The 22924-nt window shown below is 39.7% G+C and overlaps 1 protein-coding gene across 3 annotated transcripts in view; it reads left to right on the top strand.

The window, feature by feature from the left end:
- Positions 1-5748: 5748 nt before the first annotated feature.
- ubr5 (ubiquitin protein ligase E3 component n-recognin 5) overlaps positions 5749-22924 on the top strand; it is a 29542-nt gene continuing 12366 nt past the window's right edge. For 2 of the 3 annotated variants that reach the window (XM_083887666.1, XM_083887668.1), the window contains exons 1-33: positions 5749-5941; positions 10139-10183; positions 10283-10364; positions 10472-10548; positions 11981-12100; positions 12544-12823; positions 12974-13133; positions 13278-13427; positions 14255-14448; positions 14598-14714; positions 14821-14931; positions 15072-15226; positions 15412-15529; positions 15692-15876; positions 16445-16554; positions 16969-17081; positions 17216-17362; positions 17480-17591; positions 17703-17857; positions 17942-18139; positions 18395-18605; positions 19465-19591; positions 19704-19855; positions 19967-20062; positions 20166-20289; positions 20406-20503; positions 20823-20980; positions 21331-21422; positions 21506-21652; positions 21774-21892; positions 22023-22149; positions 22490-22619; positions 22726-22886. In XM_083887666.1, coding sequence (XP_083743792.1) covers positions 5880-5941; positions 10139-10183; positions 10283-10364; positions 10472-10548; positions 11981-12100; positions 12544-12823; positions 12974-13133; positions 13278-13427; positions 14255-14448; positions 14598-14714; positions 14821-14931; positions 15072-15226; positions 15412-15529; positions 15692-15876; positions 16445-16554; positions 16969-17081; positions 17216-17362; positions 17480-17591; positions 17703-17857; positions 17942-18139; positions 18395-18605; positions 19465-19591; positions 19704-19855; positions 19967-20062; positions 20166-20289; positions 20406-20503; positions 20823-20980; positions 21331-21422; positions 21506-21652; positions 21774-21892; positions 22023-22149; positions 22490-22619; positions 22726-22886 — 4433 coding nt within the window. In that variant the 5' untranslated portion in view covers positions 5749-5879. The remainder of the gene's footprint in view (positions 5942-10138; positions 10184-10282; positions 10365-10471; positions 10549-11980; positions 12101-12543; positions 12824-12973; positions 13134-13277; positions 13428-14254; positions 14449-14597; positions 14715-14820; positions 14932-15071; positions 15227-15411; positions 15530-15691; positions 15877-16444; positions 16555-16968; positions 17082-17215; positions 17363-17479; positions 17592-17702; positions 17858-17941; positions 18140-18394; positions 18606-19464; positions 19592-19703; positions 19856-19966; positions 20063-20165; positions 20290-20405; positions 20504-20822; positions 20981-21330; positions 21423-21505; positions 21653-21773; positions 21893-22022; positions 22150-22489; positions 22620-22725; positions 22887-22924) is intronic. The other variant, XM_083887667.1, reaches the window with a different exon arrangement.

Genomic DNA, 22924 nt, shown 5'->3' on the forward strand with positions numbered 1-22924 from the left:
TAACTATAGAGACATTTACTACATGCAACATATTTGTGTATACAAGATACTTATTAACATGAATGTTGGTGTATACAGCACATGTACATCACCAAACAGACATTTGTTTCTATAGTATCCATCATATATGGACTTTAACCCCCTTAAGGATAGAATAGAAACTGTTTTGTCCCCATATGGAAATAGTTCTCCAGTGATTTACATGTTCTTTATTGGCCTGACCACACAAGCAAGATAAACAAAAACCACAACAGTTTTAGTGGTACACGTGGTGTATACTGTATACTGAACACTAAAACTACTTCAGTGTTTCCATCACAACACAATACTGCTAGTACACAATGCCCACAAATGGTGGAAATAGATAAATAGAATAACTAAATGTTCAGAAAAAAAACATATAATTCATGGAAGGGAATGGAGGCTGAGGGTGTTTAAGTGTTTATTTAAAGAGCTGATTACTTATGGAATGTTTGATTGTTTTTGTCCTGTTTCTTGAAATGACTGGGTATGGCGATATGCCTGCTATCTGAGGGTTGCATTTCAAAGGTAGTGAAAAGTGGATACTTTGGATCTGTTAAAATCCTCTTAGTTCAGACATTTGATCTGAAAATATGTTCAAGGCTGTTCAGCTTGATGTCGAACAGCTTGCTGGCAGTTTATTGTGCGTTGTTATTTGAGAGCATTTGAACGTCTTAAGCAGGGGTCTCAAACTGGCGGCCCGGGGGCCACATACGGCCCCCCACTTAATATCATGTAATAATGAAAACATGGCCCATGACCTCGCCGTCTTTTAAACACAGTGTGTAACTGAGGCACAGCTGCCAGCAAGGTGATAGAATAAAATATATGTTTGCTAGCAATGTTTTTATAACAGTAATAATAAGACATTTGGTCGTAATTAGGAATGGCATTGGCCGAAACGGCTCCGGGCACAAATTTTAATTACAGTTGTCCACACTATTTTTAATGTAATTTTAAATAAATGTCTGTTTTTGATATTAATACATTAATTTCGCATCATAAATAGAATTAATAATTATATACGGTGGTGTGCAATATTGAACTATTGTGAACAGTTGTTTTATTTCCCACCTTTTGTTCTCTAGGCCGGCCCCCTCTTGACCACAATAGATGTGCATTGGCCCCAGGTCATTTGAGACCCCTGATCTTAAGTGTTGTGCATTTGTTGCGTCTTAAGTGACAGCGTTTAACACATTTATATAGCACATCTATATGCAGCACCTTTCCTATCACACATCTGTCAGACTGAGATCACACCCACACCAAAACCGCCTCATTCCCTGTGTGCAATACTGCAAATTAAAACACTGTCATCCCTAAGTGCACTCTTTTACTTATATGTACTGTTTATAGCCAAGCTATTGTCGTTTATCTTGGTTTCATATTGTTTCTGTTTCGTGCACATAATTTCATAGTCTTTATTTCCTTACCTTATTTGTACTTTGTACCTGAGAAACCCTGTAATAAGTGTACCCTCTAAGCTGAGCCTAAGTCCATTTTAAACAGATTCTTTCCATGACAATTTTTGCCACTGCCATTCTTCGTCCATTCTTGTGTCACTCGTACATTCTTTCATCACCCTCTTATCTAATCAGTGTGAGGCTCGTTTCACAGATATGGAATCACAACGTGCTTCACAGGGCCATACATACAAGTAATATACATAACATACTGACAGTAAAAAAGACTGACAGGGTAAAAACATAGGTTTGTTTAAACATAAAACAGGAACAAAGACAAAGACCCAGACTCCACCTATCGTTTATAAACTACAAAGGTGTTGCCTTTATTTTCTCTCCATCACTTGGGGCACGCTTCTTGGCATTTTTCAAAAGCAGACATTGGGCAGATTTAGCCTCAGAAGAGGAGATGTGGGAACAAAACATAACTTGTGGCCATACATTAATAACGTATGTTGTTGTGACACAAGTGGTTGATTTAGACAATCAGCAACAACCATCTAAACTGGCCGCCCCTGAGATCACGTACAAAGCAAATGTTTCATTTCTTCACCATAATATACAATGTAGTGTCTCTAAAATGGCAGCACATTTTAATTGTGTTTTGTAGATTACACTACAACTTTTCAACTTTTCTGAATAGATGTTGTATGTTGTAAGTCTATAGTCTTTATATAGGCACTACACTGGGGACAATATTAACTAATATTCTGTGAAAAAAGTATGAAAAAGTTTGTTTTGTGGATTGCAACTGCCTCTGGTTCATACTGTACAAAGAACTTTAAAAAGCTGTCTACCACCATGTCACTGGTCTATGGTCAGGTTTCCCAGTAGCCATAGCCTTTGTGTGCAATGGACACATTATTAATTTGCAGCATTGCTCCAGGAGCTACAGTTTACATTACAATGCCAGACAAATTACACACATTTACTTTTCACTTTTTCCATACCAGAGACGTCTGTCTCTTACCAAAAATTAATAGCCAGATCCAGTTCACTGCTTCCTATAATTCCTCTTGTGCCTGCAGACCAACATAACATCTGTGACTGCGTGTGTGGACTTGGTTTGTGTCCAAGGTCTGACCTTGTCGGAGTTTCCCCCTCATGGTTAGATTTGCTCCTAACTGTACAAATGCAGTATGTTCCAGCCAGCACCAAGGATTGATTTTAAATCTTGCTCTCCAGTTAGTGATGGTGTTACTTATACTAAGATCAACAGTTGTTGCTGCTGTTGGTGTTGGTCTGCTTAAATATATATGTAAATATATATATACATATATATATATATGTATATATATATATATTGTAAATTAATGTGAATGTTGATCAGTGATGGTTAAGCTTTTTGTCTTTCTGGGTCCTCATGGCAGAGAGTAAATTCAACTAAAAACAAACAAACAAACAAACACAGGTAACATCAAATCCACTCATGCGGTCTGTGTTTTTTTTTCTGCTTTGAAGACCAAGTGTAATTAAATGACAAATGTGCACATTTCCTACTAACCTTGCTCTGAGGATAGTGCTGTTTCCTGGCTCAGACTCTTTGGACCCATATTTTACATCACCAGAGGTCACTTGATAACCCATTGCCCCATTACCTAAAAATAGCTCAAGAGATTTCTGTGGTTTTGTTTGACTTTTTTTGTCTCTTTATAGGGCAATGGAACTGGCTTCTTTTAAAGTCTATATGCAAATCAATAAATAGGGGAAAATAAATGATAAACATATCACTGCTGTGGCATTTGTAGCATAAAGTAAAACCAGTGGATCTAGTAGAATTGTACACTTTATTTTTTTTCTGTTATTTTACTTACTTTACTTTTTTACTTTAACCAACAATGTTATTATTATAATTTCACTTAGACTGGGTAATAGCCACTCAAACAGAAGTGCTTATATAACTGCCACTGCCTAAAATGGCATAGGGAGTGAGTAAACAATATGTTCAATAAAAATAGCATTATAATAAATAATGGGTGTTACATATTTTACTTTATTTTATAGTATATCTGTATTAAATGTAAGGTCTTATCAGTGTGAGCTACTGTTAAGGCTAAATAAAGGCGTTGTGTTCCAATAAAAATTAATCACTTGGTTTGAATGCTCTCTGTTTATATAAGAGATAAATAGTGGTCCTGACCAGGGCAATGAGAATTGTTTTATTCTGTGTCATGCCTTCTATTCTAGTTATTGAGATTGTTTTTTTTTTGTTTTTTTTGTTTTTAAATAAAAAAATGTATTTTCAGCCTATTATAGTTTTCCAATTGATCGATTTCCCTGTTAGTGTGTGTATCCATACGCATTTATCAGTTGTGTGTTACTCAGTGTTGTAATGAGTTACTGTACTTATGTACAAAATTCACAAATCTATTCTTTACTTTACGTTATTTGTTTTTATAGTAACTTTTACTTCATACTCGGCTACATTTCCTAAATAATTTCCTAATTATAATTAGTCTTGATGAGCTGCTTTACACTACAGCTTTGCCATTCACACACTTCCACATGGGGTGAAGTGTCTCGCTTAAGAACAGTAAATGTGATATGCTTTAAGACTTTAACTTACAAAAATTGACTTCAACTTCTACCAAAATAATTTTCTGGTAAGATACTTGTACTTTTACTCAACTATCCCTTTAAGGTACTAAATACAAGACTGGTGCTACTGCATGGTAAGAGGCTTTCTGGGACTAACAATGGTCTCATAATGATTAAAGGTAAACTCTGCCATCTGCTGGTGTGAAAAGAAAATGTATTTATAGGATTCTTGAATTAGTCTGTGAGAGAACCAGACAACTAGTTCCTCATCCTTTATGATTCTAATTTACATCCACATTTTTTTAACTCCCTAAAAACTATATTTCTCCACTGATTTTTATTTTCTGTTTGGTGTAGGAATTAAATCAGCATAAAGGTGAACCTATTGTTTGTCCATTGTGCTGAATGACATGAATATATGTCAGCGCTCTCAGATATGTGCCTTGATGTGTGGTGTCCGCTCCTCCCTCCATCTTCCCTACTCACACCCAGCAGGCCAAGAATCGAGCACTGCATTGCTCCAAGACCTTTCTTTTATCCGCTGTGCACAGGTTTGACCTTGGGTCCACATTGCTCTGTCTCCCCCTGATTCTACTGATGTTTCAGTTAACTGCAGCATTTTCCCAAACCTAACACGGTTGACTATTTGATTATCTCAAGGTGGGACGCTCAAGTCAAACAGACTGCAAAGTCTCCTCCCTCACAGTGTTCTGTTTTAAGTTCCAGGTCCTGTTTTAAATGGAGCTCCTTTGTAAGAATAGCATCATGTACCACATGAATGTTGCCATTCTCTGACGTCTGAAGGGGGTAGGTATAACCGCATTAGTTAGTCACATAATATTAAATCGTATGGTCACACAATGGTCTCAAATTTTGCAATAAACAATCACTATGCATCCAAAATTGATAATGTAATTGCCTATCCTGAAACTATACAGTTTGTTAATATATATACAGCACATATATATGAATGTATAGTGTATGTGTTTAATGCTTTATCCTCCACATGAGGGTCACAGGGAGCTGCCATAGAAAGTCACAGTCATACAGAGACAAACAACCATCCATATACAGCATATTATGTTGTACTTAATGATTGAATTGTTGTTATATGGTATCTATTGTAGATGGTATTAGTATATCTAATCTTTATTACAGAGTTGTAACAATAATGGCAATTATTGTCATATATGCTTTTTGGTTTTCATAAACAAACACACATAATATATGTTTCCTATAAAACAAAAAAATAAAAAACAAAGGTAGCTAAAGGTCTGACTGGTCAAAAGCCGGTCAAATATTGTTCACTGTAACTGCACAAATAGCACACGAGTTGAATGATCAATCGAGATTCTATTATGGATATTGTCGTTGGCCCTTGCACTCTATTGTCTTGGGTAGAAGAAGAAAAACGGGGGGTTTATTGAGCACAGTAGTGAACCTGCAGATTAGGTGAAAATGCTAATGGACATCGAAGGAAATGGTTGAAAATGTGGTGAATACAAAGCCTTTAGGTTGTCAGTGGTGTATTATTGTGGAGCACACTGGTGTTGCCTTTCTTCTCGAGGCCAATCGCATCCAATTTAACACATTTCCTGTTTGTGCTCGAGCTCCAACCAGCGGAGCGACTGCATGTGTGCTAATCAACACACACACACACACACACACACACACATACACACGGAGGGAAGAAGCTTGGTAGAGTTAAGATGGCGGCATGTGGGTGAGGAGGCTGGGATCTGAACTCGAGGTTTTTCGCCGTTAAACGATTCTTATGAATCCACATTCACACCGCAAACGAAAGAACAACATTTTCCACGTCGTCCACACGCGTGTGTGTGGTTTTGGATTGACCCCATGACATCTATACACTTCGTTGTTCACCCGTTGCCCGGGACCGAGGATCAGCTCAATGACAGGTATTTCGCTGCGGCCCGTGGAAAAGAACAAGTAAAATAATGATTAACGTGTTGGGTGTGATACACCGGGGGTCGTGTTGTGTTTATAAACGGCGTTGACGCTGTCGTGTGTGTGTGGTTTCAGTTTTGTAATAATTTAAATGACCCCCGGGATTGAAACAAGGCCCGGCATCTTGAGCGATCCGCGTTAGCTCACTGCTACCTAAACATCCAGCTCGGCGCTAGCCGCTAGCCCGTTAACTGGATTTTGCACGGGTTGCTAACAGTAGCAGGCTGTTTCCTTGGTTCTCCAGAAGGATTGGCTCACAGTCAAAGTTGAGATAGACAATGCGGATTGGGGGATGGGGAAAAGAGAGGGAAATAAGGGTCGTAAAACGCAACGTCGCTCGAAAAACACGAGTGTGCGTGTGGAAATTAGATGTACGCTAATTTTGGCATGTGTCACTGTTTGTTTTGTGGGCGCTCCGTTGATTATCACGACCAATGAAGAAGCTAACGTCAGCTAACTGATAACTGCTGCTAATGCTAGTAGCCCCAATTCGCTGCCACGCTCTTTGACAAAGCTAAATATTGGTGTTACAGGGTGTTGGGTGACAGAGTGAACAGTTTAATGGCACAGTTTGCCGGCTAATACGGTCTCACAGTATTTGCTCAATTGTCATTTTTTCCATTTTGCACTGATATAAAGTTTGGATTATCAAGAGCTGCACAGCTAGCAACATTGCTTTTTATAACAATCTTGTTATCGACTTTATAAGAGTCGGGGCTTAGCAAAGTAAACAAGATGGGGTTCGCTTGATTTCTTTCCCTTGTTACTCAAAAGCCACATCCCTCACATACAGTAGATTTGATTGCACATAATATTGTTCATGCTGAGGTTCCAGCATTTATTTATTTAAATGTTTTTCTGTTGGAAATGTGTAAATGAAAGAGATTAGGAATCATGGAGGAATGTCCAGGAAATAGTATGCGACCTGTATGTGTTTTATGATAAATCTATTTATATCATCCATTGAGATTGAGCTGATTAATGAGCTGTTCTACTTACAGACGGTGAGGCTTAGAAGTTGCTGTGTTTTTAGACCGACCTTGAGTTTAAAAACTGGCTACAGGCTCAGAATACTTAGAGCTTTTTTTTTACAGGTCAGTGTGCTATCAAATTTGGTCTGAGAGAAAGAAAAGATTGGTTTACACTGCTGGTTACATATCTTATGGAAAGCAGCACTCAGACATGTTGGTGATGTGGTCCATTGGTTCTTTGAAGAGGTCATGGCTGTTTCATCGTCAGGCATGCATGCTATATTGCATGCTACAGTCACCATGTGCTGCTGGGAGGCCCCCTCCTCTCTCATCTGCACAAGGAACTTGCAGTTGTCAGAGCAGATAAATGCTTCCATCAGAAATAAAAAAGGGCTGGTCCAGCTTGGATCACCAGAAGTGCCTGTTTGGCATGCACACCTGATCAGATTTCCTCAACCAAATGCCAGGGGTTTATTTTACCTAACTTGTGAAATGCCATTACCCCGTTACATACATATTTATCTCACATTGATCTGGATCAAGGTTGCAGGAGCTCTGGTTATACTTTAAGAACATGACTCTGTTTTTTGTGCTTTCATTTGCAAGAATTACTGTATGTTGTGTGTATGAAGTTGGTACTGAAGATTCAGTTGGATAAAAATCCCAAAATGTAATTTGGCATTTGTTTATCTGTGTTGGAATCAGATAATTCATCAGAACAGATGCATCACTACTGTTTTTGTGTTTCATTATTGCATACAAGGGTAATATTTATCAAAATCGATTAAACTTTAAGCCACCGTAGTGTTCAGCAATGGTAAAAAGTACATATATAGATATATTTACATGACTTCACAACAAATTAATTATTGTTTGTCCAACAGAAATTGTACGAATACAAAATTAACAAAGTTGAACAAACGCACCCAGATAATGTGATTGGAGTCAAATTACTACTGGATGTATACCGTCATTCGGACTCGAGCAGACCAATGCACACATGCCACAGTTCATAAACCTGTCTTCAAACCCAGAAATAATAGAAGAAGCCAGTACATATACTAGAAAACAACGACACAAACATGGCAAAATTCAGGTGGATACATGTTTTGGAATGATGAGGATTTTATGCCTTAGACTTCTACAACTATAAACCTAAACCTACTGTATGAGTATTTGCAAGAGTGTGTATGTCCCCCCCCCCCCCCACACTATAATAAAGATGAGTTAGGGTACAATCTGTGTTTCCCATATTGTTGTATTCAGCAGCTGGGCTGTTATGCTGGTGTCAAGCATGTGAATGCCACAACAGTGTGGCTCATCTTTGTTCACAAGTCAAAAATGGTTATGAATTAAATGGCTCAATAATCATTGTATATTATACATTTATTTATTTTATATCTTAATTTGTGCCTTTGTGTAAAATTGTATTGGTGGTGGTGGTGCATCCCTGCTGAATTAATGAATGTTGAACTACTGAATGTTGAACTACTGAACTTGATTTCAGTAGTAGAACTGATTTCTTTGAGAAATAAGCCGCCTTATTGTTATACATTGATAATATTGGATTTGAAGTTGAGACTTAAAGCATTGACATGGGAGGATATATTTTGTTCGCTGTGTTTGGCTGTTGGGTTAAGGTTGAGTTGGTCATGCTTTCTGGTAGATGGAGTAATGAATCTCTGGTGAGTGACTAATCTCTACACAATTCAGACCTTAATAAGGAGCTATTAGTGCTCTGAAAACAAAACAATTTGTAATGTTTAGCAATATTAAATACAAAGCTGAATTTCTTTCAAAATATCTGTATACTTAGTATAGATATACTAAATATAAGTATTATTCAGAACGGTTTACTTGACATTCATGTATTGTCTTATGCTGCAATACTTCACTTCAGGCAGGATAATCCATGTCAGGCAGCAGCTGTAGGATCCTGTTTTATCCTGTTTAAATCCTGTATAGTCAGTAAAGGCGTTTGACAAACTTTTCGTATCAAGCAATAGAGGAAATCTTCCTGACTGTTCACAAAGAACGAGGGCATCGTCCAATGGCCCAACCAGTGAAGCATTACTGCTGCTAAACAACTACTTTCAAAACAGTACTGTTGCTTAAACTGTTCTTGAACTGGCACCTTTCTGTTTTTAAGAGCACCACAAATGTCAATAATAATAAGGCACTTTATTTTAATTTGTAATGCAATTGTGAACTTCAAGTTAGACAATCGTATACAATACAAACACTATTATTAATTATACAACTACATTTTCCCAGCAAACCAAAAAAATTAATAAAACCTTATTGAGTTACAGCGATTAAACTGTAAATAACAGTTTTGATATGCATTTGTGTTTGAACAATCTTCAAACCACAGCAGTCCTTTTGAATATTATGTTCGTATCACATCCTTGTTTGAGTTGGATCTGTTTCTTCAAGTGGAAACAGACATTACATCAAATGCAACTCGTGAAAGTTAGTTATTCTATAACTTGTTGTTGATCTTGATCTTTTTAGCAACAGGGATCAGGCTCAGGGATGTTGTTATTTTTAGAGGTTTTATTTTCCAGTCAGGCAGAGATAAACTTTACTTTGAAAATTCAAATTAAGCAAAAACAACTTGTGCGGTAACAAATTACTTTTGCAGTTGGTTTCCCTATTGAGTTTGTCAGAAGTGTCTCTTTTGGCATTATCGGATGAAATTCACTCACTCAGGACTGAGATCTGCATTCTCTTCTTGGTCATTGGTTAATTATTCAGTGTAAGTCATAGTCATCATCTCTGATGCTGTGGGTGTGTGTGTTCTGTAGTGAAATTAACACAATATTTTGCTGACTTCCTTGAGATAATTAATAGCTGTTGAGGGTGCCACCATTGAAGTCAAGGAGGTAGCAGCCTATTTAGCCCACTGTTGGTCATTAGTCATATTGACAGATTCTGGTTTGTCGATTTTCGATAATACATTTTAAAGCCAATATCTGCTGATACCGATATACTGCATCACTACTAAAATATTATTCCTCATCATACTGATCTGAAAAGATGTTGACAGCGATTTCTTTATAATTGTTTGTATATATGTGATTTTTTTTTATACCCTTTATGGGGGTAAGCCAAACTGCATTGATTGGGTCTGAAGGGATCTTACTGGAATTCATGTGGTCTTCTTCTTCTTATCAGGCTTCGTGAAGTCTCAGAAAAACTCAACAAATACAGCTACAACAGGTGAGTCAATGTCAATATTGTTATTGTAGGCTGTTTTGTATATTGTGGTCAGGATTCTGTTAATTGTCTGTTTGCTTCTTTCTTTCTATTCCAATGCAGTCATCCACACCTTAGTTTGCTGGAGCAGGCCTCGCTGAAACAGTGTGTTGTTGGTCCAAACCATGCTGGATTTCTTCTTGAGGTATTTCTGTAAAATATGTTATTATATCTAACATTTCAGGACCAAGAGTTTGTTTTCATTTGTCAGTTGTATGCCAATACTAAAAACAATTAATCATTTTCTTTCAGGATGGACGTGTGTGTAGAATCAGTTTTGCTGTCCAGCCGGATCGCCTTGAGCTCAGCAAACCGGATGGCAATGAAGGGTGAGGGACTCGCCTATGATGAGATATGTCCTGGAAACTGTTTTAGCTTTGGCATTGAGATGAGACATGGATGGCTTGTAGAGATGTCTAGATCATGATGCATTGAGCATGCGCAGGCTTCCTGTTGACAATTTGTGGGATTTGAATTCCATTTGGCCGTGTATGAATCATTCTGACATGGTTTTGCTTCTAGAGTGACACTCTGACTCTTTTCTGTTCCAAGAGTGAACCTCATATCTGAATTTATCACAGATCTATTTCCAGAAAGTCCTTTGGTGGGGATACATTGTTGTTTTGCTTGATTTAATGTGGATGTCTTGCAGTGATTCCCACATCAAAGCTGCTTTTCTGATTTTATTCCCTCCCATTGTACTGCAGGGGAATGTATTTGTATTTCCAATATAAAAACACTAATTTTGACATTGAACAACCAGCACCAAGAGAATCCCATAATTGTTTGCATAACTCCTTGGGAGCTTGTTGCTTTTATGGCTCTGAAAATACCTTTACTAGCTGCTTTATTTTGTGTTTGCTGTGAGTGTGTATTTTTGGTGAATGACTCACTGATAGTTGTGGATGTCCTGCCAGTAGAACAACATCCAACAATGATTTCGAGGCCCCTCTTGGTGTTAAATATTCATGTGAATCGGGCTGTAAAAGGCTGAGGAGCTGCCTTTTACTTTTCTGCAGGGCTCATGTTTTGTTCCTCACTTGAGAAACAAGATTAAATGTTTCAAATAGCCTTTCTGGCAGCACCAATGTGGGTTGCTGGGAAGCCAGTTGGAAAGAGTATGGCATATTGTCTGTAACATGTCTGTCAATTTATTCAACAAGGCCTCCATACTATGAACCTTAACAAGTTGCTACATTTTGGCTTCTGAATCTGCCTTTTCTGTTTAATGTAAATTGTTTCTGTATTGAACTGTCTTATGTCACAGTATGAACTGAACTGTGTTGGAAATTGTTCACATTTAGCATCATTGTTGTCTTTGCTATATATGAAACATTGTCATAATTTCCCTGCCACAAGAAAACAGCATATATAAACACAGACTGTCATGAAAATATAATTTGTGAATACTGTGGTATAATAAGTGTATTTTGCCAAACTCTATTACATTATAACAAATCTTGAAATAGGAGCAAGCACTTGCAGCCCCAAAACCCCAAGCACTTTTAAAAATGGAAAGTCTTGAAAGAGGAATGAGTTGCAGACAATTCTGATTCCCGAGGGTGTTGCCATGCTAGTCTCCAAAATACCCCATCCTGTTTTGCAGAATAATTTAAAACAAACAAATCCTAAACCAAGGGGTATAATTTCAAATGCCTGGGGTAAATTTTGTTTTTTGTTAACCCCAGGTAATATAACGTTATTTTGGTCCTTCTGGGACAACTTTAGGTTTGTGACTGATCTCCCATCTTTTGTTTCCAGTTCAAAGTTGAGCAGTGGTTCAGGGACAGGAAGGAGCTCCAGGCCAGGCAGGACTAGTGATCCTCCCTGGTTCCTGTCTGGTTCTGACACACTGGGCAGACTGGCAGGCAACACCCTTGGGTAAGTTCTGGCAGGGTTGACAGAGACAAATAGTCCTGTGAAGGCTCAAGAGTTGGAGCATAGCACTGACATTGCAGGAGAGAAAAAATAACCTAACCCTTCGAAAATTATATTTGCTGTGAGCCCTTATTGAAGTTGTACAAAACTGAGAGCTGCACATGTACCTGTGAATCTAATGTTGAATTAAACCAAAATATAACATTTTACATTATATATTTATAATAATATAATGCGTTTATGTACTTTTATGTCACGCCAACACTTTTCTCCTACACTACCTGGTTAAATTGGAAACCCTTGTCAGTCTGGACGTTCCTGTCTCTGCTGTCACAAAGGCTGAATCCTTTTGTATCCACATGTGTGTGTGTTTTGAGTCTGTTCTGTCAAGCAGATGGTGTTTTTGGCAGTCATGTCTGACCATGGCCTTGCACTGTGTGTAACAGGAGTCGCTGGAGCTCTGGAGTAAATGGAGGCAGTGGAGGAGGTGGAAGTGGAGGTGGAGCAGGGGGAGGTGGAGCAGGAGGTGGTAGCAGCGGTGGAGGGGGGAGTGGCGGAGCAAGTGGAGGCGGAGGCACTTCAGGCAGGTCTTCAACGGCAGCTCGCGATTCCCGCCGACAGACCAGAGTGATCCGTACTGGAAGGGACCGTGGTTCTGGCCTTCTGGGTAGCCAGCCACAGCCGGTCATACCAGCTTCTGTCATCCCTGAAGAACTCATTACTCAGGTACAATAATCTCAGTCTTAGCAACATTAATTAATGTCAGCGTTTTCTGAAAACCTTTTCCCTGCTAAAATGATTTAGCTTCTGTATTTACTCAACGTTTGTAACAACAAACAATTATGTCTTTTTGTTTTACTTTGTCTGTGACATCAGGCCCAAGTAGTCCTTCAGGGGAAGTCAAGGAGTGTGATCATTAGGGAGCTCCAGAGGACCAACCTGGATGTCAACCTCGCCGTCAACAACCTGCTGAGCCGGGATGATGAAGATGGAGATGATGGGGATGATACGGCCAGCGAGTCCTACCTCCCCGGAGGTTTGTCAAAAAACAAAAATGGGGATTATGTATATTTTGTTATAATCATTGAAGTTGACTCGATAGTATTTGCCAAAATTGTAAAAGTAAAACAAAAAAGTATTTCTGAAACGTTGCATCCTGTTGTGCCTTTGTTCCATGTAGAGGACCTGATGTCCCTGTTGGACGCAGACATTCACTCTGCTCATCCCAGCGTGATTATTGATGCTGATGCCATGTTCTCAGAGGACATCAGCTACTTTGGCTACCCCTCTTTTAGACGTTCCTCACTGTCTCGCCTGGGATCCTCCAGAGGTAACAACAACTCGCCTCTGTCTAGTGAAGAGAAGGCAAAGTGTTAGAGAGACTTTGGTGCCACCACTGGCGATGGCTTTTGTTTGTTTGTGGGGGTGCAGCTTCAGGGGCTTCAAATGATTGCACAACTGAGAAATAGAGAAATCTTTTTTTTCTGATGATGATTGTTTGGGGGGAAAATGCTTTGTTTTAATTAAGGTTATCTTACAAACAACACATTGTTTTGATATTGAATGATTGTATTTTTAGAGTTTAAAATATTTACTTCTTTGCTTCACTGAGATCTTATGCAAAGTTATGTTCTATGAAATTGTTTTAGCTTGTTGGCTGGGAAAATGCACTCTTCAGTTAGTTGGTTTTATTAAGTGGTGTTCAAGGCTATACATGTTTGGTGTTTTATTAAGTGGTGTTCAAGGCTATACATGTTTGGTGTTGTATGGTGCATGGATGTAGTACATACTGTGAGCTCTCTGAGAAAGGCCCGCTCGGCCCACCTGTCTTCATGGGGACCCTTTTTTAAAGGCAGTCTATTCTAAAAACCTCCTTAGCCCATTTTTAGCCCTCATGCATGCGTTCTTCCTGTCTATTACTTCCTCTTCTACCTCGCATTTTAACTTATGAGCGTGCAAACTGATTCACTCACTAGTGTAATTGAGACTCCCACTGAATCTTCCACATTGCAACTTTGATTTGCATTACAGTAATTGTTAAGACTCTACCTTTCTCTATATTCTTAAAACTATGTTGACGGGTCTTTCCCAGAGAGTGGCTTACTTCTATCCCACTGGTGTGACCTTATTGCATACCAGTTCTCCTTCTTCCCCTAGAGCGTGACTCAGAGCTGTTGCGTGAGCGAGAATCTGTCTTGAGGTTACGTGAGCGCCGGTGGCTGGATGGGGCATCGTTCGACACAGAGCGAGGCTCCACCAGCCGCGAGGGTGAGCCTAGCTTGGACAAGAAGAGCATCCCAGTCCAGAGTCCCGTCTCCCTGGGAGAGGAGCTCCAGTGGTGGCCTGACAAGGTAAGAGGTTCAAAGCCGGCAGTTGTTTTTAATATTGAAACACAAAAAAGGCAAACTGTTTTCCATGGCACTGTACAAAGAGCTTGATGGCAAATTGAACTTGCTTGGTAAATTTTGACATTTATTGAGATCTTGAATTTTATGTCCAGGATGGTGTGAAGTTTGTGAGCATTGGAGCCATGTTTTCAGAGCTGGTGGCTGTCAGTTCAAAAGGAGAGCTTTATCAGTGGAAGTGGAGTGAACCTGAACCCTACAGGAATGCACAGGTGATTTGAAACCAAAAACAAAAAAATCTATTTTTACTGAAATGTAATCTTGCTTGTCTGATTATAATATGCTTGAAATATTACTTACCGTTTCCTCTGCCCTCAGAATCCTTCCATTCATCATCCACGTGTGTCATTCCTGGGTGTGGCCAATGAGAAAATCACCTTATTGTCTGCCAATAGCATCAGAGCCACCATAGCTACAGAAACCAACAAGGTAATTATAATGTCAGAAAATGCCATTGCTGATTCTTGATAACAGTTCACAGGATATTTTTTTTTAGCCTTGAGTAAATAAACATCATACACAATTATTTAACGAATTACTCATTAATTCATGCTTGTCTGTGGGTGTAGGTTGCAACCTGGGTGGATGACACACTGAGCACTGTGGCCTCTAAGCTGGAGCACAGCGCTCAGGCTTTCCCTGAATTGCAGGGCGAACGCATGGTGTCACTGCACTGCTGTGCCCTCTACACGTGTGCACAGCTGGAGAATAGCCTCTATTGGTGGTAAGAAAAATGTTATAAGCATATTGTGCTGAACCCAAATTACAATGTTTTCTGAAATGTAAATCTGGAAATGTTTACTTCTTGCATAAGTGGTGTCTTAGTAGATTTCGGAGTGAGTGGTGATTTCATGGATGTTATGAATGTCAGTGATGTTTTGACACTTCACTGCTTGTATTTGCCTGTAGGGGTGTTGTGCCTTTTAGTCAACGTAAGAAGATGCTTGAAAAGGCTAGAGCCAAGAACAAAAAGCCAAAGTCCAGTGCTGGCATCTCTTCAATACCCAACATCACTGTGGGAACACAGGTATAAATATGAAATTTCCCTTTCACATTTCACCCCTTTGAGAGTCCTGCACATTAATGTTAACTGTGGCATTGTTTTAAGTTTTATGACTCATGTAAGTAATTGAAGTTAGTTTTAAACAAATGTCTTGCTACTAGTCATTTGTAACTTTTCTTTCTTTAGGTGTGCTTGAGAAATAACCCCCTCTACCATGCCGGTGCAGTGGCCTTTTCTGTAAGTGCTGGGATTCCCAAAGTGGGGGTCCTTCTGGAGTCAGTCTGGAACATGAATGACAGCTGCAGGTTCCAGCTGCGCTCTCCAGAGAGCCTCAAGAACATGGAGAAGACCACTAAGACCCAGGAAATCAAGTCAGTTTTGTTTTATTTGAAAATAATATCTCATAGCTAAATAGTATTTTGTGCCTGTAAACGTTTCACCTCAACTAGAAACCAACTAGAAGCTTGAGGCTTCCTGAGTTTTTTATGTTTGGAATTTCTATATGGGGACCCACTTTATAAAGATGGCAAGCTCATCATGACCCCTTACAATTGTGAATAGAGCTAATTTGTATATAATGTAGCAACCAGTAGAGCCGTATCTGGAACAGCATATATCATTTTGAATTGGTAAGCAAATAATTTTCAAGATATGCTTAGAAAATTAAATAAAACATTATTTTATGCATATTATTTAAAACCTAGACACACATTTTAATTAAGGGTCTGGAAGATTCTGCAAATTTGTCTGGGAACCCAGAAAATCTCTTGTGACCAATTTGTGTATTCTGAACCATTGCTCTAGCAGAGTTAAAAGTTCTTGTAGAATTTAGCAGGTAAGGTGTTCTGTAGGACACCATTTTTTAAAAATGTTCCTTTTCCCTTTTGTAGAAGCGTTGAAAAGTCAAATTAATCTCACTATTTTGGTCTTACCCCATAGGACCGAGAGCAAGCCAGAGCTGGTGAAGACTGAGATGGGTCCGCCTCCCTCCCCAGCGTCGACCTGCAGTGATACCTCCTCTATTGCTAGCAGTGCCTCACTTCCCTACAGTATGTCATCTCTCCTCTTGCTATATCTCCCTCTAATCTCTAGTTCTTGTTCTCGTTCTTTCTCTCGTTCTTTCTCTCTCTCTGTGTTTGTATCTCTCGGGTGCACAAGCAATTCCTTCCTCACTGTGCTCTCATTAGTTCTTTGACTTTGAAACAGATGGTGCACAGACTTTATCTGGCACCTTCTCCATTTTGCTTTTAAGGACGTGTGGCCAGCTCGCAGTCTATTGCTTTATACATGCCACATAAGCTATACAGTTTGCATCCTGTGCTGATTTGTTTTTGAAGTCCATACTGAGATTATTACCTGATTATCATTATAACTCTACAACCTGACCCTGACTGTAATGTACCAAATGCAGCTCCTAATGTTAATAGCAAGAGTCTAATTTGATTATTATGTATTTCTTGCAGAGCGAAGGCGTTCTACCCCTGCCCCGAAGGAGGAAGAGAAGGTGAACGAAGAGCAGTGGCCTCTCAGAGAGGTGGTGTTTGTGGAGGATGTTAAAAATGTGCCAGTGGGGAAGGTGGGTGCTCTAAAATATGGTTTAATGCAAACTGCAAAGTTTGAATAATAAACGCTAGATAATTTATCCCTACTGTGTGTTTCTGTGACAAGACATGTTGATTCACTGCCCACTTCCTTCATATTCTGTTTCAGGTACTTAAAGTGGATGGTGCATATGTTGCTGTGAGGTTTCCAGGGACATCAAGTAGCATGAGTAACCAGACAGCTGCCACTCCCACTGACTCAGACCCATCATCGCTGTTGCAGGACTGTAGACTCCTCAGAATAGATGAGCTGCAGGTAGCGATATTGATCCACTATTGCTCATCTTTGTCAAAGCATTTGGAATTAATAACTGCAGGGTGTACGTCTTTTTTGTTTTTTAATTAATTGTTTTTCATATTGTGCTCCTACCAGGTGGTTAAAACCGGTGGGACTCCTAAGGTTCCTGATTGTTTCCAGCGCACACCTAAAAAGCTCTGCATCCCAGAGAAGGCTGAGATTCTGGCTGTGAATGTTGACTCCAAAGGTGCGTCTTTGCTATATGCTTAATGTCTACTATATGGTCAATATTTGTTCACTGTCCAAAACTGTCTTGACATTGACATTTCTAACCATGAAACATTTCTCCACCCTCCAGGAGTCCACGCAGTGTTGAAAACTGGTAACTGGGTAAGGTACTGTATCTTTGACCTGGCTACAGGCAAAGCTGAGCAGGAGAATAACTTCCCTACCAGTAACCTGGCCTTCTTGGGACAGAGCGAGCGCAATGTGGCTATCTATACAGCAGGACAGGTACGGATTTGATGACTTTTGTTACAATTGAGCACCATACTTCATCTTGAAGTGTCCCTTCATGTATTTAATTGTCCCCCCCAGGAGTCTCCAATTATCCTCCGAGATGGAAATGGCACAATATATCCTATGGCCAAAGACTGCATGGGTGGAATTCGAGATCCTGATTGGCTGGACCTGCCACCAATAAACAGCCTTGGAATGGGGGTGCACTCTTTGGCCAACCTCCCCTCAAACTCTACTATTAAAAAGAAAGCTGCTATTATCATTATGGCTGTGGAGGTAAAAATGTCTTCATGAATACCACGTAGCATAAAGAAATGACCAGAAACCAACAAAAAGCTAATTGAATTGTTTGACCGCATCACCATGACCTTGCAAAGCCCCCTCAGCAGTTTAACTGTTGGTCTTCATCACATATTTTATATATATATATATATTATTTTTTTTCTCCCAAATTTGTTTCTATTAGTAAATGTGGTGTTATACTGTGAGTTATTATAGTCAATACTAACTCATGCTGTTTGTCTCCTTTAGAAACAGACACTAATGCAGCATGTGCTGCGCTGTGACTATGAGGCATGTCGACAGTACCTGGTGAACCTTGAGCAGGCGTTCCTGTTGGATCAGGGCAACCAGGTCCTTGGAGCACTTCTGGGCCACCGTTGTGATGGAAACCGCAACATTCTCCACGCTGCTGTCTCTGTTTGCTTCCCTGTTAGTAATAAGGAGACTAAAGAGGAGGAAGGTAAGCTGGTGTATTCATTAGTCACTAGTTAAACCTGACTGCTAGGTTCATTAGTTAACCCATTAAGACGGAATCAGGTAGCTAGGTTTGAAAACTTCCCTATTTTGAGCTGACATTTTTTGTTTTTAATACATGCAAATGATGAAAGGCATATTTTTTCCATGTTGGCAAGTCTGTTTGCATAAATGTTCAAAGTCATTGGATGGCAACCTAAATGATGGGGAAGCAGAGCATGGCAGATCAAAAAAACTTTGTCCCAGAGGACTCGTACATAGATTTTGATGTGTCTGCTCAGCTTTTCGCCAAGGCTCAGGGTGAAAGGCATGTTTGAGGTAACCAGAGTTTCGAGAGACTGATCAGACATTAAACTGTCAGTGGATGACTCGAATATTATATGCAGCAGAATATGAAAAAAAACAAAAAACATTGGATATCTTAAATCTGTGGTTTTTATTGTAAATCACCACATTTGTCTTAAAATATGTGCCCTTGTTTTTGAACAAAAGTAATTATTTTCAATAATTTTAAATTAAGAACTTCTGTGTTCATGTATTTCTATCTGTGTCAGAGGCTCTAAAATCAGTGTTAATGGAAAATCCTCAGTAAGAGATCACCTTAAGTCTTAATTTTAAATGACATCCAAAATAGTTATTTACTAATTTTACTGTTTCATTATCATTTTGTTCAAAAATGTATCAGAGTTTTAAACTTGGCTCTCTATACGACCGGATGGAATGAAAATTACTTTTTCTTTCAACACACAGCTCTAGCTTGGAGTCTGCTCGCCAGTATCAGATTATTTGCTTGCTTTCCTCTGACTCCACTTTGTGTGCTGAGTGTCAATGCTGTTTTATTTCAGAAGCTGAAAGGTCAGAGAGAAACACATTTGCAGAGCGCCTGTCTGCTGTGGAGGCCATTGCCAATGCCATCTCTGTTGTTTCAAGCAACAGCTCTGGAAATAGGACAGGCTCTTCCAGCAGCAGAGGGTAAATCAGCAAATACATTGATTTTGTGCAATTTCACTAAATTGTCTATGAAAAGAAAAAATATTTTCTGTTATATGCTCAGGCCATGTTTAACATTGTGTGTCACCTCTAGGCTTCGTCTTAGGGAGATGATGCGGAGGTCTCTAAGAGCTGCAGGTCTTGGTCGCCATGAGTCTGGCCCGTCCTCCAGTGACCACCAGGACCCTGTGTCACCACCTATTGCCCCACCGAGTTGGGTCCCTGACCCCCCACCCATGGACCCTGGTCAGTGCCTCTTAACAAAACTGTAAAATAAGTGAATTACATCTGTGTATAAATAAATCTCTAATTTTGGAACTATTTCTAAGCTTTCTTTTATCTGTGTTTTGTCAACAGATGGTGACATTGACTTCATTCTCGCACCAGCTGTGGGTTCCCTCACTACTGCCTCTACTGGGACTAGCCAGGGACCCAGCACCTCCACCATACCAGGTAACAACATCTTTACCGCAGATGAGTGAGGATCTGAACTTGTTAGAGTTTGTTTTATATGCCTTGTGTCTCCTGTCCAATTGATTGTGTTATCCATGAACAGGGCCTTCCACTGAGCCATCTGTGGTTGAATCTAAAGACAGAAAAGCCAATGCACATCTTATCCTCAAGCTGATGTGTGATAGTGTTGTTCTGAGGCCACATCTACGGGAGCTGCTTTCTGCAAAGTATGATTCTTAATTTCTCCATACAAATATGAATTACTCCTCCTAAACTTAATTGTCTTGATTTATTTGCACGGTTGTCCCTTAAACATGCTCATGTTCTTGCCACTGTTTGACAGGGATGCCCGTGGAATGACTCCGTTCATGCTGGCTGTCAGTGGAAGAGCCTACCCAGCAGCCATCACTGTTCTGGAGGCTGCTCAGAAAATGGCCAAGGGTGAGTTGTATAGGCAGCATTGCTCTAAACACAAAACCTGAGTCCTGAGATGAAAAGATGTTAAGTTTGCATGACCAACCAGTTCACTGTGAAAAAAATAAAATAAATATATATATATATATATACAGAAAAAGCAGCATATTTGTTTTGTGAGTCTAGTGTAAATAACTGGTTAGATGACAGCTGCAATAGCAGAGGTTATTCATGAGTGAATCCTGACCTGTTTCTGCTTCCCTGCTTACAGTAGCTGACTGTCAGCCTTTAAATCGCCTCACTTTTTCACTATTTCCATGTTTTTTCTCATTTGTCATATGTGCAGTGGGTGACCCAGGCATTACAGAAAAGGAGGATGCGGACTCTGTGTTCATGGAAATGATTTGTCCCTCTGGGACCAATCCAGACGACTCGCCTCTGTATGTTCTTTGCTGCAATGACACCTGCAGTTTCACTTGGACCGGAGCTGAGCACATTAACCAGGTCAGCCATAGCGGATTACGCTGTCATCAGTCATCAATGTAGTCTTCACTCAGACCATCCAATACTGATGTCAGATAAGGATAGGATTTTCATTTGATATATAAATACACTGTGAGGCTGTTGTATAACTGACAACCAGGTAGACCTAAAAATGTAAGGCAGAAAGATGTGACTCATTGGTTCTTTATTGTAGCTACATTTTTTGCCAACAAGCACCAAAGCAAAGAGCACAACGTTGCTCAACTGTTTCCTCATCAATTTTGAAGATGGTGTTTGTTAATCTCCAGTATTTAGTGTTCACTCGAGAGTCGGCTCACTGCCTTTTTTCATCACACTGACTTTTTATCTAGGATATCTTTGAGTGTCGGACCTGTGGTTTGCTGGACTCCCTCTGCTGCTGTACTGAGTGTGCAAGGGTGTGTCACAAAGGACATGACTGCAAGTAAGTCTTTGTTTTGTGCTTTGTTTTCGGTCTCTCTTACCTGTCACAGTTACACTGATTAATCTGTATGCGTTATTTCACAGGCTGAAGAGGACATCTCCCACAGCATACTGTGACTGTTGGGAGAAATGCAAGTGTAAAACACTGATCGCTGGCCAGAAGGCCGCTCGCCTTGATCTGCTGTACAGGTTACTCACAGCAACTAACCTAGTCACAACACCAAACAGCAGGTATGTTCATTATTTTATGCTTATCAAACAATAGCAGTAACTGCATCATCTTTATGTATGTACAGTATATTTATTGTATTTATTATTTATGCTTTTTTGTTTGTTTTGTGTGCATCTGCAGGGGAGAGCATATATTACTGTTCCTGGTACAGACTGTTGCTAGACAAAGTGTTGAGCACTGTCAATACAGACCACCACGAATCAGAGAGGACAGGAACCGCAAGGCTGCTAATGCAGAAGGTCATACACCATCAGTCGTCTTATTGACATTATCATCTCATGTTATGTCGTCTTTCTATTCTGTCTATGGCTGTAGATTTCTAAAACAGCTGTTGTATTGAACCCATGCTTCTTATTTCCTCTCCTTAAGACTCTGACATGCCAGACCATGATCTAGAACCACCCCGCTTTGCTCAGCTGGCTCTGGAGAGGGTTCTGCAGGACTGGAATGCCCTCAAGTCTATGATTATGTTTGGTTCTCAAGAGAATAAAGACCCGTGAGTATCACAGTATATAACTCTCCCATCATTTAAGATCTGGTTGGTAAAATGAGCCTGAAAGGCAGGCTCAGTATGTGGTGTATTAAGAAATGAAAAATGATACACAAGGGACTCAGCAGTAATGCATCTTTCCAGAAACACTATTCCACTCATGTAATTTTATCCAGAGACTTCCTTGTGGGTAGCTTTTTTTGCTGCTTTATTTGTCATACACTGGTGCAATATACTCCAATTGTGTTGTTACTGACCTAACACATGTGACTGTATTTTCAAATCCTTTCTTTGCTGTATTATATAACCTCATATATTGAGTGTTTTTATTGTTGGTCTTTCTTAGACTTAGTGCCAGCAGCAGAATTGCCCACCTTTTGCCTGAAGAGCAGGTCTACTTGAATCAGCAGAGTGGCACCATTCGCCTCGACTGTTTCACCCATTGCCTCATTGTCAAGTGTGCCCCTGACATTACTGTAAGTACAGTTGGCATTTCCTTATGTACTCTTGCTTTTTATTACATTTTTTCCTACAGCATTCACTCATTCTATTTTGTGCGGTGTTTGTTTTCTCCTGTTTTAGTTCATAGACACTTTATTGGGCACTCTGGTGAAGGAGCTGCAGAATAAGTACACTCCTGGCCGCAGAGAGGAGGCAGTAATTGTCACCAGAAGGTTTCTTCGCTCTGTAGCCAGAGTGTTTGTCATCCTCAGTGTGGAGATGGCTTCTTCCAAAAAGAAAAAGTAAGATTAAGTCATTGACCCTCTCAAAGTCTAACATA

This window comes from Microchirus variegatus (assembly GCF_963457635.1).
Source record: "Microchirus variegatus genome assembly, chromosome: 1".
In the NCBI taxonomy this organism is placed as follows: Eukaryota; Metazoa; Chordata; class Actinopteri; order Pleuronectiformes; family Soleidae; genus Microchirus; species Microchirus variegatus.